The sequence below is a fragment of the Grammomys surdaster genome, unplaced genomic scaffold (assembly GCF_004785775.1).
Source record: "Grammomys surdaster isolate TR1022 unplaced genomic scaffold, NIH_TR_1.0 231, whole genome shotgun sequence".
Lineage (NCBI taxonomy): Eukaryota > Metazoa > Chordata > Mammalia > Rodentia > Muridae > Grammomys > Grammomys surdaster.
In genome coordinates this window covers 3,961,940-3,989,070 of record NW_021604676.1, presented here as the reverse complement: position 1 = coordinate 3,989,070, position 27,131 = coordinate 3,961,940, and the positions used below count along the sequence as shown (strand labels likewise).

The following is a 27,131-nucleotide window of genomic DNA, read 5'->3' as shown; positions in this document are numbered from 1 at the left end:
GCCCATCACAGCATCTAACACTCTTGCCCATCACAGCATCTAACACTCTTAACCATCACAGCATCTAACACTCTTGTTTTTTCTGTGTTCTGGGCATGAGATGTGTGAAAACGTCCTTTCAATTTTTTCCACTTATTCCAGACACAAAATTACAGAATCTCATTTACAGGTGTAACTGGAGTGATACGTGTCTGTCAAACGTCTAGCTAGTCTGTAATTCTAAAGTGATAGGATGCCCTCTGCTGATGGCTTTAGTTGTTGGACAGTGATGGTCTCATGGTAGCTCACTTTTATGGAGTCCTCTAATTGGCTTCATCCAATTTTCTTTGTATTTGTCTGCACAGAGACTTAGCAAACTAGATTGGCAAAAATGAAGGAAATCCTTCAGGAGGACTCCTACTTGATGTTCAAGGATAATGGATTACATTGAGCAAAGAGAAAACAGAGATGAGAAGTTTAAAACAACACAGCCCAATCTTCCACAGTATACAAAAGCCCCTTGTAAACAAATGTGTCTGAAATGGCAAAGCCATCTCCAGCTGAGTAGCTCATTTGATAGAAACTCTAGTCTAGTGCTGTGTAGTTTTTACTTTGCACACAAATTATCTAGGGACCTTTTAAAGTGTTAGAAAATATTCTAACTCATATGTCAAGGATGGCTCTAAGGTCTTCCCTATTTAAAGAGTTTTCAGGTGATGCTCATAACTCCAAGTCTATCGACCATGTTCTGATTGGTAAAGGACTAGGAAACTTCTTGGATGTCACTCTTAGTTTACTTCCTGCTGTAATTGTATATTGAGAAAAAATAAATTATATTATCATTTTACATAGAGGAACAGCATATTAGGAAGGACATAAAGAAAGTACTGTGGTAGCACCACTTGTGTGCTCATGTTAGCCCTTGTTGCATCATGTATAGTAAAGGCTTTCTGACATGTACTTTGAGACTATATTTGGATGATGGATTTGAGGGAATAGAAACAAGGCTGATGTGGGAACATTACATAGTATCATTCCAGAAGAGAAAAGGAGATTAGGAATACAATGTAACACTACCCATTATGAAAGTACACAGCTAAAGATTAGTTGTAACACTTCAGGAGGTTTGCTCTATCAAGTGTTTTTTTTTTTTCCTAAGATTTTATAGTCTAATATCTGGATTTCAGAAATGAAATGTCCTTATTCCAATCATGTCATCATGCTTTGGGAGTGGATTGTTAATAAAATCTAGGTAGTGTAAAGTTTAGATTCACTGAGATATGGGTAAAATGTGTGTATTTGTTAAAAGAGGAGAGTTCTTATGTATGTATAGCTTTCAAAACTTGAAAACATGGAGTTCCCATAATACTCCAGGAATACTTAGAAGATCTAGCAAAAACAAGACAATAACATAGAATGACACAATGGTGGCTCAAAAGTAGGTTAGTAGTGGAAATAAAGAGATTAAATTAATTTAAATGGAATAAAAAATGAAAGGACTTCACTATCAGCTAGATGTTACCGGGAAACAGGTGCATTTTAAAAGATTTTAAGTTTTCTTTATTGTTCTCTATGTCTCCTAGGTTGAGGGGCAATTAAAACCACAAACCTGGTGATTAGACCAGGTTCACATATTAACTGAATGACTTTTGACTTTCTTTAAAGCTCTTTCCATATTTATGAAAGATTAGCATACAACCCTCAGTACTTATATGTGGATGGATGATGGATTTAGGGTGTCTAGGAGAATGAGGTTTATAAGCACCGGATGGCTGACAGGGATTTGAAACTGGTTGTGAGTTGTGTAGCAAAAGAGCGAGAGGCATGAACCACTCTCAGTCTCATTTGTTGGGTACAGTGGCTACAGTTTAGAACTGACCAATAGTGAGAGCGTGTGGAGGTTCTAATAAAGGTCATATGAAGGGGAATATCAACAGTATTCAAGACAATGCCTGCCTGTTTTTTCATTCCCTCTTGTTTGCACTCATGCCTATGAAATGTTGATAATTATATCAAGTCTTAGGAAGCAAAAATAAAAACAAAGAAAGAGACAATGTACAATTTATTTTTTATTTTTTATTTTTTTTTCAAAACAGGGTTTCTCTGTATAGCCCTGGCTGTCCTAGAACTCACTCTGTAGACCAGGCTGGCCTCAAACTCAGAAATCCGCCAACCTCTGCCTCCCAAGTGCTGGGATTAAAGGTGTGTGCCACCACCGCCTGGCCAATGTACAATTTAAGAAAGGGCAATTTGACTCTTACTCCTCTCTTGCACTTGCTTTCCCTTCCCCCTCTCTCCATTCACTTTCCACGTGCTCATGACCAAACTCTACCCCTCTACTTCTCTCTTCTCTCTTCTATCCATTTCTCTCTCCCTTTCCCCTTCCCCTTCCCCTCCCCCTCCCCCTCTCTCTTTCTCTGCCTCTATTGCCCTTGTAACTCCTCCCCATGCGCTAAATAAACTGTATTCTATAAAAAAAATAGAAAGTGCAATTTGTGAAAACCAAGTTAGCAATGAAGAGTCAGGACAATTCAGATACTTAGGTAGACTAAATCTGAGATGCCATTTTTAATAATAATAAAGGTAGGAAAACTTCAAAGTATAGAGGAAACTGGAAATAAGGCTCAACAATCATCTACCTGTGAGGTCACCATATCTAAGAATCACACAGGAAACAAGGAACAGAAAGGTTGGCAGAGAAGCAATGTGAGGCATTGGTAACTGACTCTGATACCAAATGCATTGCAGTTAATATTTCACATCCTGAAAATTTCCTTTCTTTTTTTTCTATTTTTACATAATTTTAAAACTTATGTGTGTGTGTGTGTGTGTGTGTGTGTGTTAAAGAACAAAAGACCAATGATGAGAGTCAGCTGTTTCCTACTATCATGTATGTCTTGGGAATTGAACTCAGGTCGTCTGGCTTAGCAGCAACCTCCTTTATTCTCTGAGGCATCTCACTGGCCCCAAATGAGCTCTTTTCTGATCTCATCCTTGAAGGTGTTGGTCACAAGTCAGATGAGCTCTAGGGCAATATAACTCAAAACAACTGCTTGTAATATTTTAGAATGTGCAGGAAATGAGAGTGTCATGTTTCTCTGTCACAGAGACTCTCTGTCATTTCAAGTTCCATTAGGCAGTGTCCCCTCTCTGCATGCTGACATCTTGCTTCACTTCCTAAAGCTCCATGTTTGGGGATCTGGAAGAGTGTTTTGATTTTCTATATTGATTTCATGAAGAAAGGGGAGGGATAAGAGAAGAAGGAAGGAGAAATTAGCAGGCTATCTCATGGAAGAGAAGGATTTCTGTATGACATAGGGTCATGGTCTTAATACCAGGCTGTAGAATTAGAGTGGTGCTCTTACACTGTGCACTTGAGAGCACTTGCTCTTATATGTGGTAAATAACTGGATGCTACTAGCTCATTTTTCTCACTGGAGATTAATCAGTTCCTTAAGCTGGTGCTATTTCTCAGCATGGAGAAGGAAAACACTTTCTCAATCTGTACTTCCTCACTTGGCATATACGCTGAAAACAACTGGGGAAATAGCGATGGAAAAGAGTATTGCAGAGCGGCATTTATTCAAGGCTCAAAATACATCAAGTGCTTTATAGAGCAGAAAGATAGATATAATCCCTGAGGGCTTAACTTGTGCGCACCAGGATTGACTAGGCAGTGCTAACTCACAGTTTTCCAGGAGGAATGGGGCTGACAAGAATGATTGCAGCAGAAAGCTCAAAGAACGGCACAATTTCTCTTTATTGAACTTTCATTTGGCATGGTTTCAAAATGTATCCATCACTTTGTGACATTTGATAGTGTGACAAGATTTTACATGTTGTCAAATGTTTAGAAATTGCCCCAAGAAATAAACCCCCTCTCATATTGTCATTGGCTACAACTTTATGAGTTCCTAGTGACTGATGTGTTAGCCAAGGCTATTCTGATACAAACTACATCAGATGAAACCTTCTGTAAAAGGAGAGGACAGTCTTAGGTGACTACAGGACAAGCCTAGCTGGACCCCATGGATGGTCTGGCATTAATTCCCAATGCTTTCCTCATTGGGCTGCTGCTTTAGAAAGCTTCATCTCACAAGATCTGCCTTTTAAGTTAAAATAGGGCATCTTCTAGCCCGTGCTTTGACAGAAAGTAATTGGAGATAACAGATCTCTATTACATTCTAGGTAGGGATAGCATATTTTTCATCTAGTCCTATTTATGCCATACATGAGTGTGGCTTATAATAATATGGGCGAAATTTCCAAGGTCCTCTATCCTATTATATCTATGATGTATATTATAGAACAGGCATTCAAAAATATTTATCAAACAAAATGTAGAAGAACATATTTGGTATGGTTTTGTAATTTTAGATTATTATAGCAGATCTTTACAGCTTGTTTGCTACCATAACCAATGAACTAATTGACTATAATATGTAAACAATTACATAGATTTTAAGTTTAGTTAAAATAATTGTGAAAATAATCTGATTTCTAGGCCGTTTTATCTATTATTTTAAAGCACTTCAAATTACAAAAGAAAATTGTGAGAACATTTGTATAACAACAATAATCAAACTTATTCATTTTAATAGTATTTTTCTATTCTATTTTTAAAATATTTCTCCTTTATGAAGACTAAGCCTGGAGTAATTCGTCCAGTACCTGTAAAATCCAGACTATTTCTGAAAAAGGAAGAAGAAGTTTATGAACCCAACCCTTTCAGTAAATACCTTGAAGACAACAGTGGCCTGTTTTCTGAGCAGGTGAGTATCTACATAAGAAAGTATTTCATATTATAAGTGCCTGTATAAAGTAGCAATATCATATGTGTAAGAAAATATGTTTAATAGGTTCTATCCTAGATAATGGAATAGGTCATTGTGTGTACAAATAGAAATTTGTATTCAAGGGTGCTATTTTGAAGTACCTTGAAGATTCTTCTAAAAATAAAACAAAAACAATATCTACAGATTGTAGGTATTGTATAGGAATCTACAGTGTTCATCTCAAGACCTCTTGACATGCCTTGGATGGCCACATACTGTTGAATTATTAGTTTTGAATCAAGCTTATTTTGAGAATATATGCTATTTTAGATTTGTCCAGATGCATATTTATTATTAATATAGTATATTTGAAGGATGATATAATCCTTCTAGCTTGAGAGTGCTAATTACTGTATAGGGCTCATGTAATCTCATGACTGTAAAGAGTGCACACTCTGTTTGCATTATAAGTATTGAATGCTGCAGAAAGGAGTAATGGAAACTGTCAATAGGAACTTTCTACAATAATAGGAAAATATAACAATTCATGTAAACACAATACAATACTTCAGGGCCTAGAGAGATTGTTCAGCACTTAGGAGCACTCACTGATGTTTCCAGCACCCAGATGGTGGCTCATAGCCATCTGTAACTCTAGTTCTAGTGATCTGATGGCCTCCTCTGTCTTCTCTGAGTACTGCGTACACATGGTGCACACACACATACGTGTACACACACACACACACACAGTGTACACACACATACATACACACACACAGATGTATACACACACACACATGTTGCAAGCAAACTCTCATGTACATAAACTAAAAACAAGTTAAATCTTTAAAATGTATATAAAAGTTCATTTAGCCACCAAAAAGAAAATGTACATCTTGATTTGTCTTATTAGATGCAAGAAACAGGCATGAGCTGTACCTTTTTCTTATCTTAAGCATTAAGTATTAAGCATTAAGAAATGTAAAATAGAAGAAATGCTGGATACAGTAAGAACACAAACTCATCATGTTTTATATTCAGTAATAAATATATTTATAAAAAATATAAGTGTAATTAATACAAAAACTACAGCTAACAATGTTATTGAAATGTAAACTACGTTTGCATTTATAAGATGTGGGGGATATTTCATGTGCCCTGTGTGAGCTCTTTGACCCTGGAAAGATTGTCTCCCCACAACTTCAGTTTCTCAGTGTGTACAGTAAGCTGTGAGGATCAATCCCTTTTCATCAGTTCTTTAAATTCCAAGATTTGGGTAGGTTAAATCATTGACAATCCCTGACTGCCTCTTAAGTCTTTATGCAGACTTGAAAATGTTCATCACACATACACTCTCATTTTATTCATATAACGAGGTTGGAGATGGCTGAATATTGTCTAGCTGTGGTTCCAGCTCCTGAAAGGCTGAGGTGGTACAACCTCCTGATGCACGAGTTCAAGTCCAGACTGGGCAACACAGTGAGATTTCACATCAGAAACGAGAGGAAAATAAAGATTAAAATATTTTCAATTATTTGTGTTCATTTTGAGAGACTGTACATTTTAAAAAAAAATAAGTTTGCAACTTTAAAGAGGTTTAGAAGCAGGCTATTTTGATGATTTGAGGATGAAATCTTTTTGGCATGTAATTTATCATTATTAATTCTACACATTACAGAAAGAGAAATTAGGAAACCAGATTTCATTGTCAATGAAAACACACACACACACAGGCAAAAGCATATTGTTTGTACAACACTAACATTTGAAGATTAATGTGAACTTTCGGATTGGAAAATCATTGTAAAATGTTATTAGAATATAATGTAGTATTTATATGGATACAAACTGAAGATGTTAAATTAAATTTTGCAAATTGTTATCTATGCACATTATAGTTCTCAGAATTTGATTAGATGCTATAAGATAAAGATTTTTACTTTTTATATAATCTTGAAACTTAATTTTTCTTCAGGCAAGCTCCCTTGTCGCATGTCAGGTTAATCTGCCTGTAATTTATCACCTTCATCGTCCTGTGGAATGATGAACTCCATTTCTAGTGGAGGAAATTCTTGTCATTAGAAAGAATTGCTGTTGTCTCTTTCCCCGTCATTTTGTGGTTAGACAAGTTGAAAGCATTGTTTATGTTACAGCTTACATCTGTGTATGTCCAGAAAATTGGATGAAAATAATGTCTGTTTCTTTAAATATTGTAGACTACAGGCATAATTGTGTTTAATTTTTTTTCATTAATTAATTCTTTCATACATCGTTACTTGAAGGTAGGACATCTGACTTAATAGGACACTATAGAATATTAAGAATTGAAAGAAATCTAACATTCTACTTACATATGAATTCCAAGGCTCTCAGCCACTCATGTGGGCAGTGTACGAGGGACAAAGTCTGGTAGAATTCCGGGGCCACTGCACAGCCAGGAATGTCTCATATGCTCAACTGGCTTCTATACATTGAGTAGTATTTATAAATTCTTTATGTCCAGAATCTACAATGAAGCTGATTACAAAGTTAGCTCACACAGGTACATAGTTAAATCTAGAAACTCAGTGGTTACCGATGACTCATGATGCTGGCATTGCTACCTCACTAGAACTTCATATGAAGATGTTCACGTTCAGCTCCAGTCACTACTGTTCTCTTTCAATCTGCCATAGACTAAATTGAATGTTTCCAAACTTGGTTGATCTCATTCGCCCATGTAATAGAACATTTCTTAGGCAGGCGGCTGGCCAAATTGAAGCAGCTCACATTCACTAATCTTCCTGTACCGGGGGCAGTTCTGCATGGCGGGACATGTTGGATGGGATTGCTAAGTTCATAAATTTTCCCTAGCAGTTTCACTGCCATAAAATATGATTTCCAAATGTTCTTACAAAATGTCAGATGCTAAAGATGATGAGACAAGGCAGAGATGTATGTATTGTAGCTCAAAGAGATTTAACTGGGCAGCCTACCGAACAGACTAGGACTGACAAATTGTCTGTAAATAGCCTATCAGTACTAAAAGCAAAGTTTGAGACTAAATGAGAAATCTAGTAATTGAGACTTATTATTAATGATTATTTTACATCAAAATGTTCTAGGGAAGAAAGTATCATTTTGCATTAGATGAATTTTTTGAAAAACCCTCTTTTTAATAAAGCTTATGCTTTTTTGAAATTCACTCCAAATCCATGATTGTATCAATTTATGATCCTTTTGAATTATAAAACATCTTCACATTCTACCCTAAATATACGGATTTATTCAGATGTGCAGTGATGACCAAGTTCCCCGAAGAATGCTTCTATTGGTAACTAAAGGCAGAGGTAGAGATAATTACTGGGCTTGTTTGGGCCAGCAAGCATGTGGCAAGTGCAGAGACCTGAGATGAAGAAGTGGCGGTACATTGTTTTGATGACTTGTGAGCATGTAAAGCTCACAGTGCAAAGCAACGGCTTGCTGATCATGTGACCTATCCATTTAGCTAAAGCTACTTTCTCTACTGAATATTTTCATTTTAATATAAAATACAATATCTTAATTCAGTCTTACAAGACTATATGTAAGGCACCTTTTATTCTTTATATTAATAATGTAGTCCCTGAGATTAGATACTTTATTGCTTCCTTAAAGCTTTAAAGAGCTCACCTGAAGGTCTGAACTAAAACCAAGGGAGACTGCTAATGTTTTATCTGATTGTTCCAGAGACACTTTCTTTTTCTTTGCGAGAAATGGTGTTTCCCAGAATGCCTGCTTGCCCCTTCCATTTCATTTTCCTTCTGACCTGTTTCAGTGGAGGAGAGGATGTGTTTTGGTTAAAATGACTATTTAGAGCAGTGATTTTCAACCTGTGACCCCCTCGGGAAGTTGAATGACCCTTTTACAGGAATTGCTTAAGACCATCAGGAAAAACACAGATTTTTATACTATTAAAATGTCACAGCATTAGGGAGGTTGAGAAGCACTGATTCAGAGAATGTCATCCTTAGCACTCACAGAAACAATAAAAGGATCCTTGTGGGAGAAGTTTCCTCCATGTAGCCTTCTCATTCCTCTCCCTCCTCCCCTGATATTTTTAAACATTCAACTTGTCTCCCTTCCCTCTCAATTTCTCTGTTTGATGATGATGTGAGAAACTTTCAGATTGCCATTTAATTATCCATGAAGTTGTATATTGACTGTGACCTTCAGTTGCCCTTCCTTGCTCCACCCAGGTGAAATAGCAGGCAAATATCTTTGTCACAGATAAGACGAACAATGCCTTCTTTTACACTGAATGCTATAAATTACCAACTTTTTTTTTCTTCAGAAGTCATTTCAATCAAGGTAGCTTGGTTTCTTCTGTCATAAATGTTCCTTCTGTCATGACTAAGCTTCGACTCATCTCTTCAGATAAGATGTTTACAAGAGCCTGTTTTAGGTGTAGAAATGACTAAATGACTTGGACCATTTTAAGGAGTGAAAAACAGAATATTTCTTAGTGTTACATTGACTTTGGAAGGTTTAAGTTAGAAGATTTGGAGTCTCTCAAATAGTGCTATCTTTGTGAATATTTCTTCCTTCCTCCCTCTTTCCTTTCTCCCTTCATTCCCCCCTCCTTTCCTTTCTTCACTTTGTATATATAAGAAGGAATTTATCATGAATACACTGGTTAATATATGTAATAGATACTTTGTCATAAATATAATAAACTTACTCATTTGAATTTGTTTGAAAAATGTCCCTTTGAAATAATATATTTCTCCTCCAGGATACAATCAGATACACTCACTTCATAATTCAGCTTTCATTACTCTTCTTTGGCATTAAATTTCCCTTGACCTAGTCCTCATATCAAAATGGAAAAATCATAACTAAAGCACTGTAGTCTTTGTTGCCAGCATTTTTGTTGCTAAGGGAGACTTCTTTTGTTCTGTTCCACTTTACTTGATGTATGGTAGGGATAAGAATTTCAAGAGACTTTCCTTTTTAATTGTTTTTATTTTTAAGCAAACACACTAAGAAGGTCAGCTTGCTACTTCTGCTGTCACAGTACAAGGCATTAGGTACTAAGGAATAATTGGTGGTAACCCCATCCAACAGGGGAGGAATATCACCATGAAAACTTTCAATAGATGTGTCCTGAAACCTGTGTAATTCATGATGCTGCTGAATCTTTACTCAAGGGGCTTGAGCATCGTCATACTTAGGACCTCTCATAGAAATCGCAGTCTGATTTTAAATAAGAGCCTTGTTAAAATAGATTTTCTAAATTCCATTTTGGTTTTGATCCTAAAACTATCAAACAACAGAACTTCAAATCACAGGAGTCTCTATGACAAAAGGTCCCCTTGAACTTGGAGTCAAGGCAGCCCATATCTGGTACTGTAAAATGTTCTGATCACATGCCTTTAGAATGTTTATGTCTTCTTGCTCAAGATGGGATTGCATCTACTGTTATCTCCCTCTTTGCACAGTTCCTGTCCACAACTTCACTAGAAAAATTTTTAGATAACTATTAAAAGTGTGTATAGTGCCAGAGGAATAGAGTTTGCTGTGGGGTTGTGTTTCCTAGTCATGGCAGAAAATATACCCTTCAAGTCTCACCAACATGAGACTGCAAAAGACATTTTAAAAGTCATGTATGTTTTCAGAGACTTGTAACCAACCCCAGCAGGGACTGTGAGAACAGACATGATTCCTAGGACTCATTGCTTAGCCAACATAACCTAGTGCAAGAGCCCCTGGGTACTGAGAGCCTTCACCTCAATAAACTAGTTAGGTGACATATGCATGTGTATACTTGTACAACACACACAAACACACACACACACACACACATTACATACACACAAATTAGGTAGCTGTGTGGTTTATTTCCTCTCTCTATTGTATTCTAGTGGTCTATATACCTTGTTTTGTGCCAAGAGAATCGTGGTTTTATAACTGTGGCAAGGATAGAATTTGAAACCCGCTGTTTTGATCCTTCAAATGCAGCCTTTTCTGCTTGGATTGCCTTGGATCCTCAAGTAATTCTCTGCTTCCATGTGAATTTAGGATTCTTCTAGATACATGAAAAATCACTTGGACTTTGATGAGTTTTGCCTTTAATGTGTAGATAATGTTTGGTTTTACTACTTTTCCAATATTAATATTGCCAGTGCCTGCATCTAAGAAGGCTGTTTGCCATCTACCATCTTCAATTTCTTTCTCCAATGTTTAATTTTTTATTCTATAGGCCTTTTACTTCTCTGGTTAGGGTTATTCTTATGTATTTTTCTTTTTATTAGAGTTTTCATATTCTTTTCCCTCCTCCAATTCCCTCCCCCCAACATCTCTCTTAAAAATAACTGTAAACTAAAGACAAAAAATAAATATCAAAACAAGTAAACAAATCAAAAACATTAAGATAGAAAATACCCAAGCTAAACAAAATGAAACAAGCAAGCAAGCAAACAACAACAACAAAATCTAACAAAATAACCATGGGTACCTGCTTAATTTCCTCTGTTTGACAAATAAGTAGTGTCTTCAGCATTAGTTTCTTGCCATCAGGTGTGAGAGGGTAACAAGTAGAGTTGAAAATAGCCCTATTTGCAGGAATTTATGGGGCCCGTTTGGACAATAAATGAACAAAATTAACACATTACTAGTTCTGGAGGTTTTATTTGGTGGCATATGGTTTCTAGTTGGGGTCTTGTGTCCCCCTGTATTCTTTTGGCTTTGAAACTACTGTGAGTGGGATTTTCCCTTCCCTGCCCTAATTTCTTTATTGAAAAATCTTCTGTTGTTCAATTATATGTTGATTTTGCATCCTGCCAAATGTATTTATTAATAGTTTCTTCTGGAGTTTTAAAGAAGTTTTAAGGACCGGCTCATGTCATTTGGAAGTAGGATTTCTTTCCTATTTTCTTCCTTTTCTGTTTTTACCTTTTATGTTTTTTTGTCTTATTACTCTAGCTTAGAATTTAAGACTATATTAAACAATAGAAAGAAGAGTTACAACCTTGTCTTGTTCTGTATTTTAGGGAACACGCTCTTTGTTTCTTTACCATTTAGTATATAGTAGCTGTAGGTTTTGCTGCCATGTAGCCATTCCATTCAAGTACGTTCCTTCTATTCCCAAATGTTTATTTAATCATAAAGAGATACTGACTCTTGTCAAAGGACTTTTCTGCATCTACTGAGATGGACCTGTGGTTTTTATCCTTAACTCTATGTGCTGTGTTTTGCCCATTAGTTTCTATGTTTTGAACCAACGCTGCATCGATGCTAACTTGGTCAAGGTATAAAATATTCTTAATATGGTCTTCTTGATTTTGGTTTGTGAGAATTTTATTGAGATTTTTTTTGTCTCTGTTATCAGAGAAATTGGTCTATATATTTGTACCCTCCCCCAGAGGAAGACTTAGTCTCCTTCTAAAGGTACAATATTGGCACTTCTTTCTTTTCAATAACTAAAAGCTTTCTCTCCCTCTCTCCCTCTCTCCCTTTCTCCCTTCCTTCCTCCCTCCCGTCCCCCTCTTTCTCTCTCTTTATATATATTCTCTCTCTCTGTTTCTCTCTCTCTGTTTCTCTCTCTCTGTTTCTCTCTCTCTGTTTCTCTCTCTCTGTTTCTCTCTCTCTCTCTCTCTCTCTATATATATATATATATATATATAGTGTGTGTGTGTGTGTGTGTGTGTGTGTGAAGTTGGGGATTTAATAAGGGGAGACTCAGTCATTAAGAATTTGCTGTTCTTCTGGAGGACCTAGTTTGGTTCACAGCATCTACATGTCTGCTCACAACCATCTGTAATTCCAGTTCTGGAGGATATAGTACCCTCTTCTGATCTCTGTGGGTATCAGGAGTGCACATACATACTTGAAGGCAAAACACTCATATACACCCCAGGCACATAATAAAGGCGATGGATTCAGAATGTAGTAGAAAGGGACTTTTCAGAAGAGGTCAGTTGTAGGCCAGGTCTTGGAGAGTGGGTGAGATTGGTATAGGCAGAGGAGTTGAGAGAGATGCAGGAAGAGCTACTCTGAGGGATACGGTGAAAGAACAAATACTGCTCCATTTCATACACACTTCCCTTGTGTGCACAAGGAAAGTGTCCAATTAACTCCCCACCAGGATGGAGACTAGGCAAGGAACAATCAACCCGACTACAAGGCACTGAGCTCAGTGTGGTATGAAGAAAGATTAGGTAGCCATGGCAGAGCTCAGAAGTACCCAGGGTGGAAGTCTTCAGATGAGACCCCACTTTTACCAGAGAAAAAAAGCAAAAGTGCAAAGTTCCTTTGGCAGTTGGTGAGAGAGGCCCATATGCAACCAATTTTAAGAAAAAGTTTAACCTGGCAAGAAGATGTGTTTTTTTTTTAGCCCTCCTTGGTGTTTGTCAAAGGCAACATGTAAAAACTGACTCTTCTTCAAACATAGAAATCTATCTTAAGATCAGAAGATAAGCAGCCTTACCTCAAAATTCCTCTGTGGTAACCACTGGCTGATTTGAGGGTGTTCCCAGATAGACAGGGAAAGACTATAGATCATGATGGGCTATCATGGTTCATGTCCTAACATGGTTGCCTCCAGTATTCCTGCCATCAATCCACCCCCAGTGACTACTGGGGTGTTGGACACTAACCTAGAGATACCTATTTCTCTAATAGACTCAGAGGATTCAAATATGGCCCAAGGTTTAAAGGAGAGTTGACAAACTACTTGCAGAAGTTTAGGGAAAACCTCAGGTCTTCGGTTGTCATGGGTGTGACTGATACCTTCCCTAATAAGACTCTGGTCCAACTTTTATATTATTCTCCAACAAAAAATGTATTAAAATAAAATTAATATTTTAAATTAGTCTAAATTTTAACGAAGGGGATATTTACATACTCAGATTAAAAACAAACTACCCAGTAAATAAAATTCTGTAACCTCCCCCCAAAAAAAGAAAATAAAAAATTCTTAAAAAAATTTCCTATCACATGTCATTTTCCTGTTGCAAAGCCACACCTTCTGAACTTCCCCAAACAACATCACCAATTGGGAACTAAATGTTTTAGCATCTACTTTTCTACAGGTTGACCACTCTCTTCCTAGCTTCCTTGCCCTGCACTATTAAACAATGTTCTTCTACTCTGTTCCTGTACTTAGGCTTTTTCATATTTTATGTGTAAGATATGCAATATTCATCCTTTTATGGTTGACTTATTTCACCTGAAATAATATTTTTTTAGAATCACCCATGTTATTGGCAAGATTTCCTTTGATAAGGCTGCATAATATTTTCAAGGCTTAAATTTCACATTTTAAAATCTATTCCTCATTGAGAGGCCCTTAAGCTGCTTCCTTATCTTGGTTGTTGTGAGTAATGTTGCCATTATTAGATGAAGTGGATACAGTCAACTGGCTCTGGACTCTTTGAAGGAGCACAATTTTAATATATTTACTATAGTAATTTTCTTTAAAATTCATTATGATTTTGGAAGAAGGACATTGAGTTCTTTCTGAGAAGTCACAGAGTATATCCCCTATCCATTTTTGAAGGGACAAAGAAGCCTTTAAAATAAGCTACCCTTTCATATTCCAATCTAAATTTCTGTAAATATGACCATATGAACAGTGTAAGAACGTGAAATACAGTGAAAGACATGGTATCTTAACATTCTCTTGCAGATGTGCTTAGAAACTCTTTTCTCCATCTGTTTGATTGAGTTTCTGCTTCAACCATCCCCATACTATTCCATTACCAGATACTTGAAATACTGTGATCTGAAGTCTATCTTCAAAATTAGGTTGTAATTATTTTTTAAAAAATATATAGAAGATTTAAAATAGCTAAACATATGCTAAATTTTTCTTGATCCACAAATTCACATTTTTTTGGTTCACATCAGTTTTTAAAATAGATGTGTTAGTTTAAATATGTCTGTTTTTAAAATTGAGGTTTGTGAAATAGAAGTTATGGCACACATTCATAGCTATGAAGCCTAGTTTACTAAACCGATCTTCAATACATGTTGCCAGCGAGAATCTCTTTCATAGTATTGTGGGTTTTGTTATGGTATCTGTAAAATAGCAAATTTATTTTGGATAAAGGATTCATTTTTCAGAATATACTATAACTCTTTTTTACTTTAACTGGGTGCTGCCTTAAATTAAAAGAAAAGATAAACCCTATGATTTTGATTTTGAACAGTTGCTAATATAGTTTACTGTCTCAACAAAAAGCTGGCAGATGCCTAGGGGATGGAGCTGAGACTTGGGTCCCACAGTTGTCCTGTGCTCTGTAGATAATATTCAGCATGAGCAGACAGCACCCATGCAAAGACAGTAAATTTTCCCTATCACTTCCAAACCACAGGAAAGGAGGTAACATTTAAAATGCTAGGAAAAGAACAAAAGAGAGTGAGATCTGTAGTCTTTAATTAGAAGAGCCCAAAGTGCCTTGAAATGCCCCTTTATTGCAGTGGAAGTAGCTTTTGAAGTTAAGAGCTTAATGGTTGAGGAGAAGGTAACCTTTTTCTAGAGTGGCTAGACAGGACTGTGACATTCATTTTCTGATGTCTCTGTCAATTAGGCAGAGCCAAATCAATTTTTCTTACCACATATTTGTCTGTTATTTTTCCCTCTAATGAACAGGATATTATTGCTTCGTGGTTCCATGTCTTCTTGAAGTTTTGCAGTGTACCATACCAACACCAATGGTAATAGTTTGCTCCTTTTCAATAATCAAACTTAAATAAGGCTCGAAGTTTGGGGAAATTTTTAAAAAGTAATTTTATATTGAAGAGGGCAATTATGAATAGAGCAAGTGGTTGAGAACATTTTACCAGAAATAGTTATGCTGCCTATTTTACTAATAAAGAGTAGGTATGATTTTTTTCCTTTAAAAATTAGAACATGCTGACGGCTGAGGTAGAGGAGAATGACAATCCCTTCAGATCATTTAGAAAAGTGATTTCCACAGTGACACGCTGAGCACAAGATAATTCACTAGGGTGACACAGGATGTGGCTGAGATATGAGAGATTATTAATATGCTTTTAAAATAAAGTGAAAAGGGAGTTTGAAACAATGGCCCGGGGACAGAATATGTTCCAGCAGCATCTTTATGAGTAACCTTGTTGGAAGCTGGCTGCTCCCATTAACTGCATGTTTTTGATGCTGATTTCATATGATCGTGGCGAGGTCAATCCTCGTGGGATATATAGATGTGTGAAATCTACAACATCTATGGACTGCTCCTTTACAAAATGCCTGCATCTTCCTTCTACCTAAAGCAGGAAGGTTTATAGTTTGCTCATTCACTCTTATAGATTGCTTTCTAAATGGTTGAAAGTCAAGGCTACTCAAAGTGAAGCCTCATGGGAAGAAAGGGCTGTCTGGTGGGGTGCAGTGTTTTCCTTTAATTCTGTTGCTTTTAATTATAACTCATGGGAGCTACTCTAGTGTTATCATGTTAACTTTTTCACTAAAATAATCCTGATAAAATAAATGCCTTCCTTTAGGGTAAACAAAAACTCTACAATAATCTAGACAAAATAAACTAAAACTGATATAAGCACAAATAACAAGAAATTATGTCCAGTATAGGCTTATCAATCATAATATGAATTTAAAACATAGAATTGACAAGTTGAAAAGTTTTTAGTTATATGAATCATTTGAAATATAGATGTGTATTTATACCTTTTGTGAATACACAGATCCCTAAGTGTATAATTTTGTCTTGCTTTTGTAAATAATAATACAGCATCACAATAAGACATTTACCGAGTAGGAAACTCAGGACCTGAAGGGCCTATGAAATTGTCAGTATTGTTTGACAACAACATACTCAAGACATACATTTAAAGGAATTGTTGAAGTGAATAATACAATTCTCTTTACAGAAAATGATATAAAATGTTAACAACCTAATTTACTAGATGATAAATATATTCTTCTTGTTGCAATGAAAATGATATAGAAATGTGAAATGATAATTGTAAAATTTCCTCTGTAATCAAACACTTAGAAAATGCCTATGAATTAATCTTAGAGATGTGGGGGAAATGAGTAATGAAGAATTCAATATACTGAGTGTATTATATGTCTAAATCAGAATATGCACTTTAAAATATTTTCAACTTAGCACATGTATGTTCTAAATGTGAACCATACAAAAAGTGACATTCTTGAGCCTTATGGGAAAACTAGAGAAAACATTGGCTAAAGTAAATAACTTTATTGGGAAAATGTGGAGCACACTGAGTATATTTAAAAGAAGACTGTTAAGTTGGTGTAGTTGCAATACACTGATGGGTGATGATGAGACAGAAGAATCAGGACCATGAAGGAAAGGGTAAGGGGCTTCCTGCCCCCATGTGTGATGTTGAGCTTAGACCTCCAGCACACATATGTAAGAACAGGAGCAAACACATAGAGAAGAGACAGGTGGCTCTCAAGGACTTCTTGCTCAGCTAGTCTAGCCAAGAGGATGTGTTCTAGGCTCAGCAAGAAACCCTGTCTCCAAATTAATAATAATAATCCACATAAAACCAGATACACTGAAACTAATAGAAGAGAAAGTGGGGAAGAGCCTTGAATAATAATAATAATAACAATAATCACAAGACAGAGATGCAATTGAGGAAGATATTCTTAAATTCCTTCTCTGATCTTCATGTGCGCTTGTGCAGGCAAGTGCATCTGTACACGTACCTTCAGAATGGGCAATATTTCTTAAGTAAGATAATATTTTCTCCAAATGCTAAATATAAAACTCAAAAAGAAAATATAATCAGAGTATCTAAATGCTAAATTTAATATCCATATACAAAAGTTTGAGGATTACATTAGAATGTATTAATGGTGAAGCATTTAAATTATTTTCCAGCTTATGACAGAGTAAGTGGCAAACAGAGACACTGTTGCCTTGAGTTAAATCTAGTAAATGGATATTTGAACTCTGTAATCTCACAACCAAACCCAAGCAAGAAAAAAAAAACACTATTTCTTTGATTTTCCTTTAATATCATAAAACGCATCTCTGAGGACAAGCAGAACCTTCCACTAATTCTCTAAGTAGAAACAAGATATTCAAGTTTACCAGACCACAAAATTTTACAAATTAACAAACTTAGAATCTCCAAAAGTTCTATGACATATGTATATGAAATATTTGCTTTGCGAGGAAACTGAAACTGAAATTTCTATTCTTCTTTAGTTCCACTTTTATTCATTTCTAAATGACAAGTAAAAATCCTGTATATTTAAGTATACAATTTAATGTTTTGATATTCTTATAGATTACAAAAATGATCTCAAAGTAGCATGTCTGCCCACTTAACTCCACAAAGAAGTGTTAATACCTTTTGTTATTGCTATCTTGGGAAGAACACTTTGGATTTATCCTCTCAGCACATTCAAATATACAGTGCAGAATTTCCAGTTACAGCAATGTTACCTACATTAGACCTCCAGAGCTCACTTAATTTGTTTAAGTGAGGCTGTCTCTTCTCTGGCCAGCACCTTCCTGCTGACTAAAGTCATCCTACATTGCAACAGCACACCAGAACTTCCTGTTCCTCTCCAGTTGCAACTCAGTGCCCATAATCCAGCATTTTCTCATCTCCCACCTTTCCTCCTCCCCATTCCTCCTTAACTACTACTCTACCCTGTTTCTATAAATGCAACTCTTGCAGGTTGCGCATTGTATTAGTGAAGTTACTCAGTACCTGTTAGTTTCTGGCCTTTCAGTGATCAACATAAAAATCTATGTGTCACGAATAGCAGGATTCTGTTCTTCTTAAACGATGGCAAAGATCTCATGCTGATTATGGATCACACTGTCTTCATCCATTCTGCTGATGAATATATATCCAAAAATGTCATTGCACAAGCCACCATCAAAATACATTTTATCTTTTTAATTCAGAAATTTTATTTAAGTTTATTTTTGTAGGTGATATCATGCTATACATGGCTATCCATTTTCCCCATTTATGCCTTGAATCTTTATCAGAGGTCATGGTGGATTTAACTCTACTCCGGCTCATTGGCCTGTGCATCTCCCTTTCCACTGTTACCATAGTATTTTGATTGTTGAAGCTTTGTGATTTATTTTGACACAAGGAAACAGGTTTCCTGGCATTTTAAAAATAGTGTTAGGAGAATGCATCTGGGCTCATAGGATTGGTGGAAGATTTTAATATTGTCATTTTAGATTGTTCTATGTTTTGATGTTTTAAATACTTGTTGTGTTACTTTATTGATAATACCAAAACAATGTTTTAAAATAATAAATTAGAATTCATTAAAAAACAACTTAATGTCTATCTAAGAGATATATTGAGATGATAGGACTTAAAATTGTTATTTATTAGACTATTCTACAAGTTATTAAGATAGTCTGTTGGAAAATGTTTATAACTGTCTATCTGGTTAATGACAAAAATAAAGAGAATAAAAGGTAATTGAGCATTTACCTTGGGAAACCCAAGAATAACAACACCAAAAATTAAAGAAAACATTATTTAGGAGGAAGATCATTATCTGCTGCATATAAAAAGCAAAGAGTAAAGTTAAGATTGATATTAATTAGACTAGAAAGGAGAAAACTTTAGAAATCACAAACATGAAATGCACACTTTGAAAACTATAAAAACAGCAAGCTGTTTGCTACAAGATTAGTAAAATGGGAGAAAATATAAAGTGTAAAATTAAAAGTAGACATGGAAATAGCTGACAACACAGAAGCCACTAGTGGTACAGCACTCTCTCCATCTTACACAGAGGTAAATCCAAGGGAGACATACAATTTATAACATTCATGGGAAATTTCACAGATATTAGTTCCTAGACTTGTCCACCAAACCTGTAACCAAAAGAGACACAGTAAAAGTGGTAGAAGATAGTTTCGGAAGCACGATGGATCAGTGGGGAGGCAATGCAGACAGTTGTGGGCTATTTTCATCTAAGGATACTTACTAAAGTATTGGATGATCCTAAAGATGATGACAAGCCAGTGCAGCCCTGCAGCCCTGTTATCAGTACCCAAGAGCCAGTGTGCAGAAAGGAAACAGTCCAAATTTAGTTATTGGCAGCCAGGCAAGCATCTCAGCTACACCTACAAAGAACTCAGCACTTCATTAAAGTAAATTGCAACTTGACAGATAGGATTCATTCTAGACATGCAAGAAGGAAGTAAACCCAGCTCTGTAGACTTTTAAGAGTCACTTTTATCAAACAAAAATCTATTAGATAATTCGGCCAAGGATGGAGCTCTAAATTTGTTTAATATATATTTAGCCAAGAATGGAGATCTAAATTTGTGTGTGTGTGTATAAATATATATGACTCTGTGGATACACTTTTATGATAGAGCCCCACCGAAGTGGGGAGGAGAAGAAATAGAACAACATATTTTAGAGCTATAATGGCATTTTTATGAGGTAAAACTTATAAAAACAGGTATAGAAACTAAATCCTAATCTAACTTCTTAGATATCCTTGATTTTCTTTCTATCCTAGAGCTCTCAACAGGCTGAGGATTTAGATGTGCCTGATGATAACCTGCCAGAGATAAAAGAACAGCAGCTAAACAAGGGATACAGTACCAGTTACTTAAGTATCTGTCCTCAAGACCCTGTCTTTTCCTGTCTGGCATTCTCCCCACTTCATGTTGGAGGGAAATTGAGTTTCAGATTGAAGGGGGAGCTGGCACAGTCTGAAGCCTCATGGCTCATGTTGATAGTCTGTTCTGTTTTTTTATCTATCTCAGAATACCATTGCCTGACCTTTTTTATTTGCTAGTAATTGTTCTTTTGACCTCTAGCCTGGTGATTTGGAAATTTTTCAGTGAGAAATCTGATCAGCCCAAAGAATAAAATCCTGAAATTACTGAGATTTCCATATTCTGGACAGCGAACTTCAAGGGCAGTATATGGCCTCAGCATCTCTACGAAGCCCTGTGATTTACTCAAATAACATAAACAGACAGTAGATATCCAGATACTTGAAGAACCCTCCAGTGAAAACACAACACAGCAATATTAGCAAGACTACTAACCCAGAATTAAACAGACATGCAGAGGAGTGATTATCTATGGAGAGAGAAAAATCAACACTAGTGTTTCCAGGTGCTAAGGAAAACAAAGACCTTAGTAAATTCAGAACAAAGTGGTCTCTAGAGGGTGGAGCAAAGTCTTGGTAATAAGTGAAGAATAACACAAGTGATACAGAATCACAGTCAGAGTGTGGAGGTGGGGGAATCAACACATTCCAGTTTGCTTTGACACCACAAGCCTCAGAGCCTGAAAAAGTGTCTCAAGTGTTAAATAATGTCATGTAGCAAGCCTCTTTCCATTCAAGTAGTCAAGTCAGCTTGGCTAACATTCAGCTTCTGTGATGTGTCCACAGTGATCACATTACGCTCTTTCTTTGTGCTCAGCTGTCTATAGAAGCTGAGGAGACAACATGATCTCACAGAAGTGTGCAGACTGACGTACTTCTTAGGCCAGAGATCACCCACAATGAGGTTTCTCTCAAGTTGTACAAAACTTAATCCTATTTGATTACCAAGTGTGATGGCTGCATAACTTTTCATACATCTCAAGACTTGGCTCCTGACATTCAGAAAACTGGTACTCTACCTTGCAAAAAATCCAATAGTCTGTAAACAAGAGACTCCCAGGCTACCCTTTCCTATGCTTCCTCAACTATCGCAGGAACATTCCACAGAAAGGTTGGCTCTTGCTCCTCAATTTTCTACTAATTGCTTTAGATACTAAATAAGGCAATTAGTTGTAACTATGTGACTGAGGAAATAGATAAAATTAGAATATATTTCTATGTAAATGACAGTACAATATTTAATAAATCAACTATATTTGTTTCACTTAAGTTGCTTACTAGCAGGAGTAGGATTGAGAAGTATTAATCAAAGAAGCTAAACAAAAGGAAGAAAGGAAATAAGTATTAACTAGGGAAAAAGGAGGTAAATTCTTTACTGTGTTAGGTGAGTCGATATTTTAAGTAGGGTTCCAAGATGTTTTAAGAGAATCAACTGAATATCCATAGAAATTAATAACTAGAAATGTTCATATAATCAGCATTTTTCATTTACTGGTTTAAAGGCCTATCAGAGACTTTAAAAATATTGCTTAAAATGATAGACACGAACATATAACATTTATTTTACTGTTACAAGTTGAGTTTACCTGTTAGCCAAATGCCATTTTGATCTACATGCATTATTTTATACTAAGCTTGCTCCAAGTATGAAAAAAAAAGCCTTCTTCTATTTACAACACAAGAATAGAACACATCATTGAAGTTACAAGAAGTATCATTTTCCTTTAAGATTCAATATTAATGCATTAAGTATCTACAATAGCCTCTCTTTTCTTGATTCTGTGGTCAGAAAGGTAAGTAAGTAGGTTGCCTGTCATACCATAAATGTTCTAGTGGGCTTTGTTGTAGAATAATCAATTTATCTTCTGACAAGTAAGATTTCAGAAGTATAAAACATTTCTATGTATCTACAAGCATTATCCCTTTGTTTTTATAATTACATTTTGTACGTATATGTTGGCTCCTCGTAACCTTTGTTGATTCCTTGTTTCATTCACATAATTCAAGTACGTATTTACCTGCCTATTCCTTCCATCTCTTGCATTCACCCTCTTCCATGTTAACAATCCATAAATATGGCTGCCTCTACAGTGAATTAACCTGTTTGCTGAACTGCCAGTTTCTATCCAAGACGACACTGTCTGGAAGTGAAAATAGTCTTTATTCCTTTTAAACTCACCTCTAGCTTATTCTTTATTTATGCTCAGCTCAGCTGGACAAATTAATACACCCTGAGTTTCTTTGCCTCTGCTCATAAATTAATTCCTTCCCATTGCTCTTGCAAATTCTAGTCCAATTCAGCTGCATCCCTAAGTTAATACCTTCCACTGCTGAATCCTTTTTGCTGACTGCTTGCTTGGGCTCAGCCAACACCCTCCACATAGGTTCTGAAATTCTCTATACATTTCTTCTCTCAGTACTTTCATGAATAACAAACAGCATCTCCAGGAGATATGTTGAAAGTGCCTGCTTTGCTTGCAGAAAAGGCTGGAGGTGAGGTAACAAAGTTTATTCAAAGAGACAATATAGTCATTATGAAAACAAGTATTTTGTTAGAGGTTCTAACATGCATCTCTTAAGTTGTGGTGTGCTTAACTTTCATATACTAACCTATCATGTGCCTTTCTTCTTTCTTCTTCCTAGGATGTAGCCATCCTAGGAAGGCCATCACAAGCCTGTCTCTCTCCATCCTTTATATCAGTCTAAACTCTAACCTCCTGCTAAGTCCTTGCTCCATCCACAGACTCCCTCTCATGCTGACTGTCTTACCCCAGGACCCTTTAGTCATTTGTTTTCCTTCTCACTGAGGGATAAATGGGAGAAATCCCCCACTCTTCTTAGTCAGGACACATACAATAAGGTGAGACTATTTTGCTAAAATGAGAATTGCTCTTTGCGATGAAACTTTAGGGTACTTAACTTCTAAAACTTATATATGATAACACCTAGATAAAAGCTCTAAATGCTTATATATTTAACATTTAAATATGTTAAACATATTAAATACTTGGATTGAGTTATACTACTTTAAGTAGGTGACAACTGACTTTGAGAAATGGTAGAAATACATTTTTCTTAAGTCTATTCCTTTTCTGTGTTCCTCATTATTTCATTGTCTAAGCCCAGTGTGGAGGTATCTGGAATGCGTCTAGAATTTTACATGGTGCACTATTCATTTAGGTTCTAGTCTTATTTCAATATCTTTAGATGTTTAATTAATTATAGTGACTTGTTAAGGGGAGATAGATTCAGACCATAAACAAGGAATATTTAGAATTACTTCAGGTATCTGCAAAGTAACATTAATATTTTATTAAATAACATGTCCATTTGCCTAATACTTTACAGTAAATGTATATATTTTATATACTATATATAGTATATGTATATATTATATAAAACATGTGTTTTATATACTATATATTCTATATATAGTATATATTTATAAATATATATTATATATATTATATATATACTGTATATAATATATAGGTTATATGTGTATATATATATTTGTAAAGCACAAAGTATTCAGCATCTGGGCTATATGAATATGCTAATATATATATTTTAATATATTTATGGTTGCATTGGAGTGCATTCATAAGATTTGTTAGCAATGCACAGCACAACTGTATGTCTTTTGAGTAAATGCCTTTGCCCTTTTGAATGTTATATAGCAACCTTGTTATCTAATACAGACACCCAAACTCTAAAAATTCCCTAAACTAATAACTGATCTTCGATTAAATGAATAATTCAGATTAAAAGTCTAATTTAAGAGAATTCTTCAAAAATTTCTTCATGTTTAGTAAAATGTATCACTGCCATTAAAAATAAAAACAAAGGCATCTCCTAGGAGATTGCAGGACAAAATTCATTGGCCCTTAAGATTTTATTCACTAAAAAATTAGTGTTGATAACCTACTGTAAACACAGTCACCTGAAAAGTGGGTGTGAGAGTATAGAGATTTTGCTTTTTATATTTTATGTCATCTGTGATGAATAAACAGTCAGTTATGAATTAAATAATGTTTATAGGCTCAATTGCCTACCAATAATATTTAAGACAACATTACCAATTGCCTATCATCAATATTTAGGACGACATTACTGTTGATTTTAGATGTGTCCTGATCTTGGTGTTTGATAAAAAGAATTATAGAATAGGGAAGGAAGCATCTTTTTTTTTTTTTGAAGAAACTTAATTGTTTATTTTTTTTCCTATTTTGTTTGAATTTTATTGGATATTTCATTTATTTATAATACATATGTCATGCCCTTTCCCCATTTCCCCTCCCTAAAACCCCCAATCCTATACCCTGTCTTCCTTTATGCTTTTATAGCCTTTTGATTACATGCAAGTATTCAGGTCAGTTCTAGGTTGAGGGTCTAGCAATATAATAGATGCAAATAGTCAAGGAACAAGCAATACAATAAACACAAATAGTCAAAGAAAAAGCAAGGCATTAAACCCAATTATGTGAACATTCCCATGAAAACTGTTTCTAAAGGCTTTTCAGGATGACCAAAGTATCTGAGCCTACTTACCTGTCCCAGCCCAAGGTCATTTTCATCTCTGAAGCCTACTTCCTTGTTCAAGCCTAAAATTTAGATTCCTGTCTGAAATTACTTCCTTGTTCTACCCTAAGATTTAGATACTTACCTGAAATTACTTCTTTGTTCTAGCCTACTGTCAGATTCCTGCCTGAAGCCTACTTCCTTGTCTTTGCACAATGTCATATTCCTGTCAAGCAGCCCATTTCCTTGTCCTTGGCCCATGTCAGATTCTTGTCAAGCAGCCCCAAAGACTCTCTACCTCTCCCCATTTTTATTTCATTAAAAAGTCTGAGCCTGTCTTAGGTCATTCTGACAAGAATGCCTTCCTTACTGATCATGGAATATGCATTATCAAAAGTAATGTACTTCTGTTTTAGGTTGGTAAGGCTCTGTGCAGAATCATACCCGTCCATGGCTTGCCAGCCAGTTAAATTAATAACTCTGTCTGGGAGTCCATTATGAGTTTCAAGTCATGTAATTTGGCTGCCAGCCTGTTGATGTAGTTAGACACAAGCTTTAGCACAATGGGCAGGAATAAAAGTATTCCCTGACAAGAAGGGCTAGCCTGATCAAGCTATATATGCCATTCCTGAGGATTGACCAAAATGGAAATACTGACCTCAGGCCATGTGTAATTTTATTGGCATTATCTGCAGCATCAAAGCTCAACAGAACAGCATTTTTTAAATTCAAAATCTCACTATGCAAAGTTTTCACACCCAGAGAGGTGTTAGGATTATGCCAAATACCCTACAGGTGTCTTTAAACATTTTTCTGATTATAACGACAATCATTGTAAATTTGAGAAGTAACACTACTCCAATGATATTTGTTATGACACTTGAGATGTCTCCTAACTCTTGAACCCTGAACCTCCTTCAGATAATTTGAATAGGTTATGCAGCATCAATCTGTTTTTTCAGACACCTATATAACTCTTCGTATATTTAATACATTAGTAACATTTTTTTTTTGCTAGATGGTTAACAAAAATAGTTGTCTTAACTCCTTGTGTCTGTGCTATTGCAGAAGCAGTGAGGATAGCAATTAATAAAATTAAAGCTGTTATACCAGCAATAATCAAGCCTGCTACCCTCTTGCTTCTGCTTTATGCCTAACTAACTTTCTCTAGCACTTTCAAGCTTTTTTTCAGAGAATCAAGGTTTTCTAATACTCAGGGCAGTAAGACAAAAGCTGGTTGATAGAGCCAGTAACAGACATGCCAGGTTTCAATACACTAACACAATTAGAAATTATACAGTCAATGCAACTTACAATAAATATTGTAGAAGAGACAAAACTAATTTTAGCCTTAAATTAGTTTTAAGACAATTAAAAGAGCCTTAAAAATGCACTAATCCTTGTTTGAAATCCAGATTCTGTCCCAACTTTATCTCTTGCTATCATAACATCACAGTGAACTACAGCTAACTTCCAAATATGCCTCTGACAATGTCCAGATCCAGCCTTCCAAATATAGACTGTTATTTTCAATGTTGGATTAATTTCTAGACCAGTACTTGATTGAGTTCTTATAGCTGGTCACCTTAAAGAAAAATATAAGAGACACTATAATTTCCCTTTTTATTTTCTATCCCACAAAGTCTAAAAACTTGAGGCAAGGCAGCTTGTCCCATCTGGGATATAGTCAAGCAAAGGTGGGTCAAGAACATATGTCCAATATAGCTCCCCAGTCACCCTTGTCAGAGCACTCAGCAAGCTCACAGGTCAGCATCATTCTTTGTCTCAGCAACAGTATGTCTCACCAATCTTTTTAAAGTTCCATGGGCCTCTTCCACATTATGCTCTAAGATCAGGAATTGACAAATGGGACCTCATAAAACTGCAAGGCTTCTGTAAAGCAAAGGACACCATCAATTGGACAAAGTGACAACCAACAGATTGGGAAAAGATCTTTACGAATACTACATCTGATAGAGGGCTACTATCCAAGGTATACAAAGAACTGAAGACATTAGACGCTAGACAATCAAATAACCCTGTTAAAAATGGGGTGCAGAGCTAAACAAAGAATTCTCTACTGAAAAAAACTTGATTGGCTGAGAAGCACCTAAAGAGATGTTCAACATCCTTAGTCATCAGGGAAATGCAAATCAAAACAACCCTGAGATTCCCCCTTGTTGGTAATTGTTTAAAACTGGCCTCCAGCTCAGGCAGACTATCTAAGCTGCATCGGCTCTCCATAGCCCAGCAGCCATGTTTCTTGG

At 35.8% G+C, this 27,131-nt stretch overlaps 1 protein-coding gene across 18 annotated transcripts in view; it reads left to right on the top strand.

The window, feature by feature from the left end:
• Nucleotides 1-27,131, top strand: part of Mlip (muscular LMNA interacting protein) — a 254,788-nt gene that overhangs the window by 191,562 nt on the left and 36,095 nt on the right. For all 18 annotated transcript variants that reach the window (XM_028773567.1, XM_028773571.1, XM_028773569.1 and 15 more), the window contains one exon: nucleotides 4,623-4,751. In XM_028773567.1, the coding sequence (XP_028629400.1) occupies nucleotides 4,623-4,751 (129 nt within the window). The remainder of the gene's footprint in view (nucleotides 1-4,622; nucleotides 4,752-27,131) is intronic.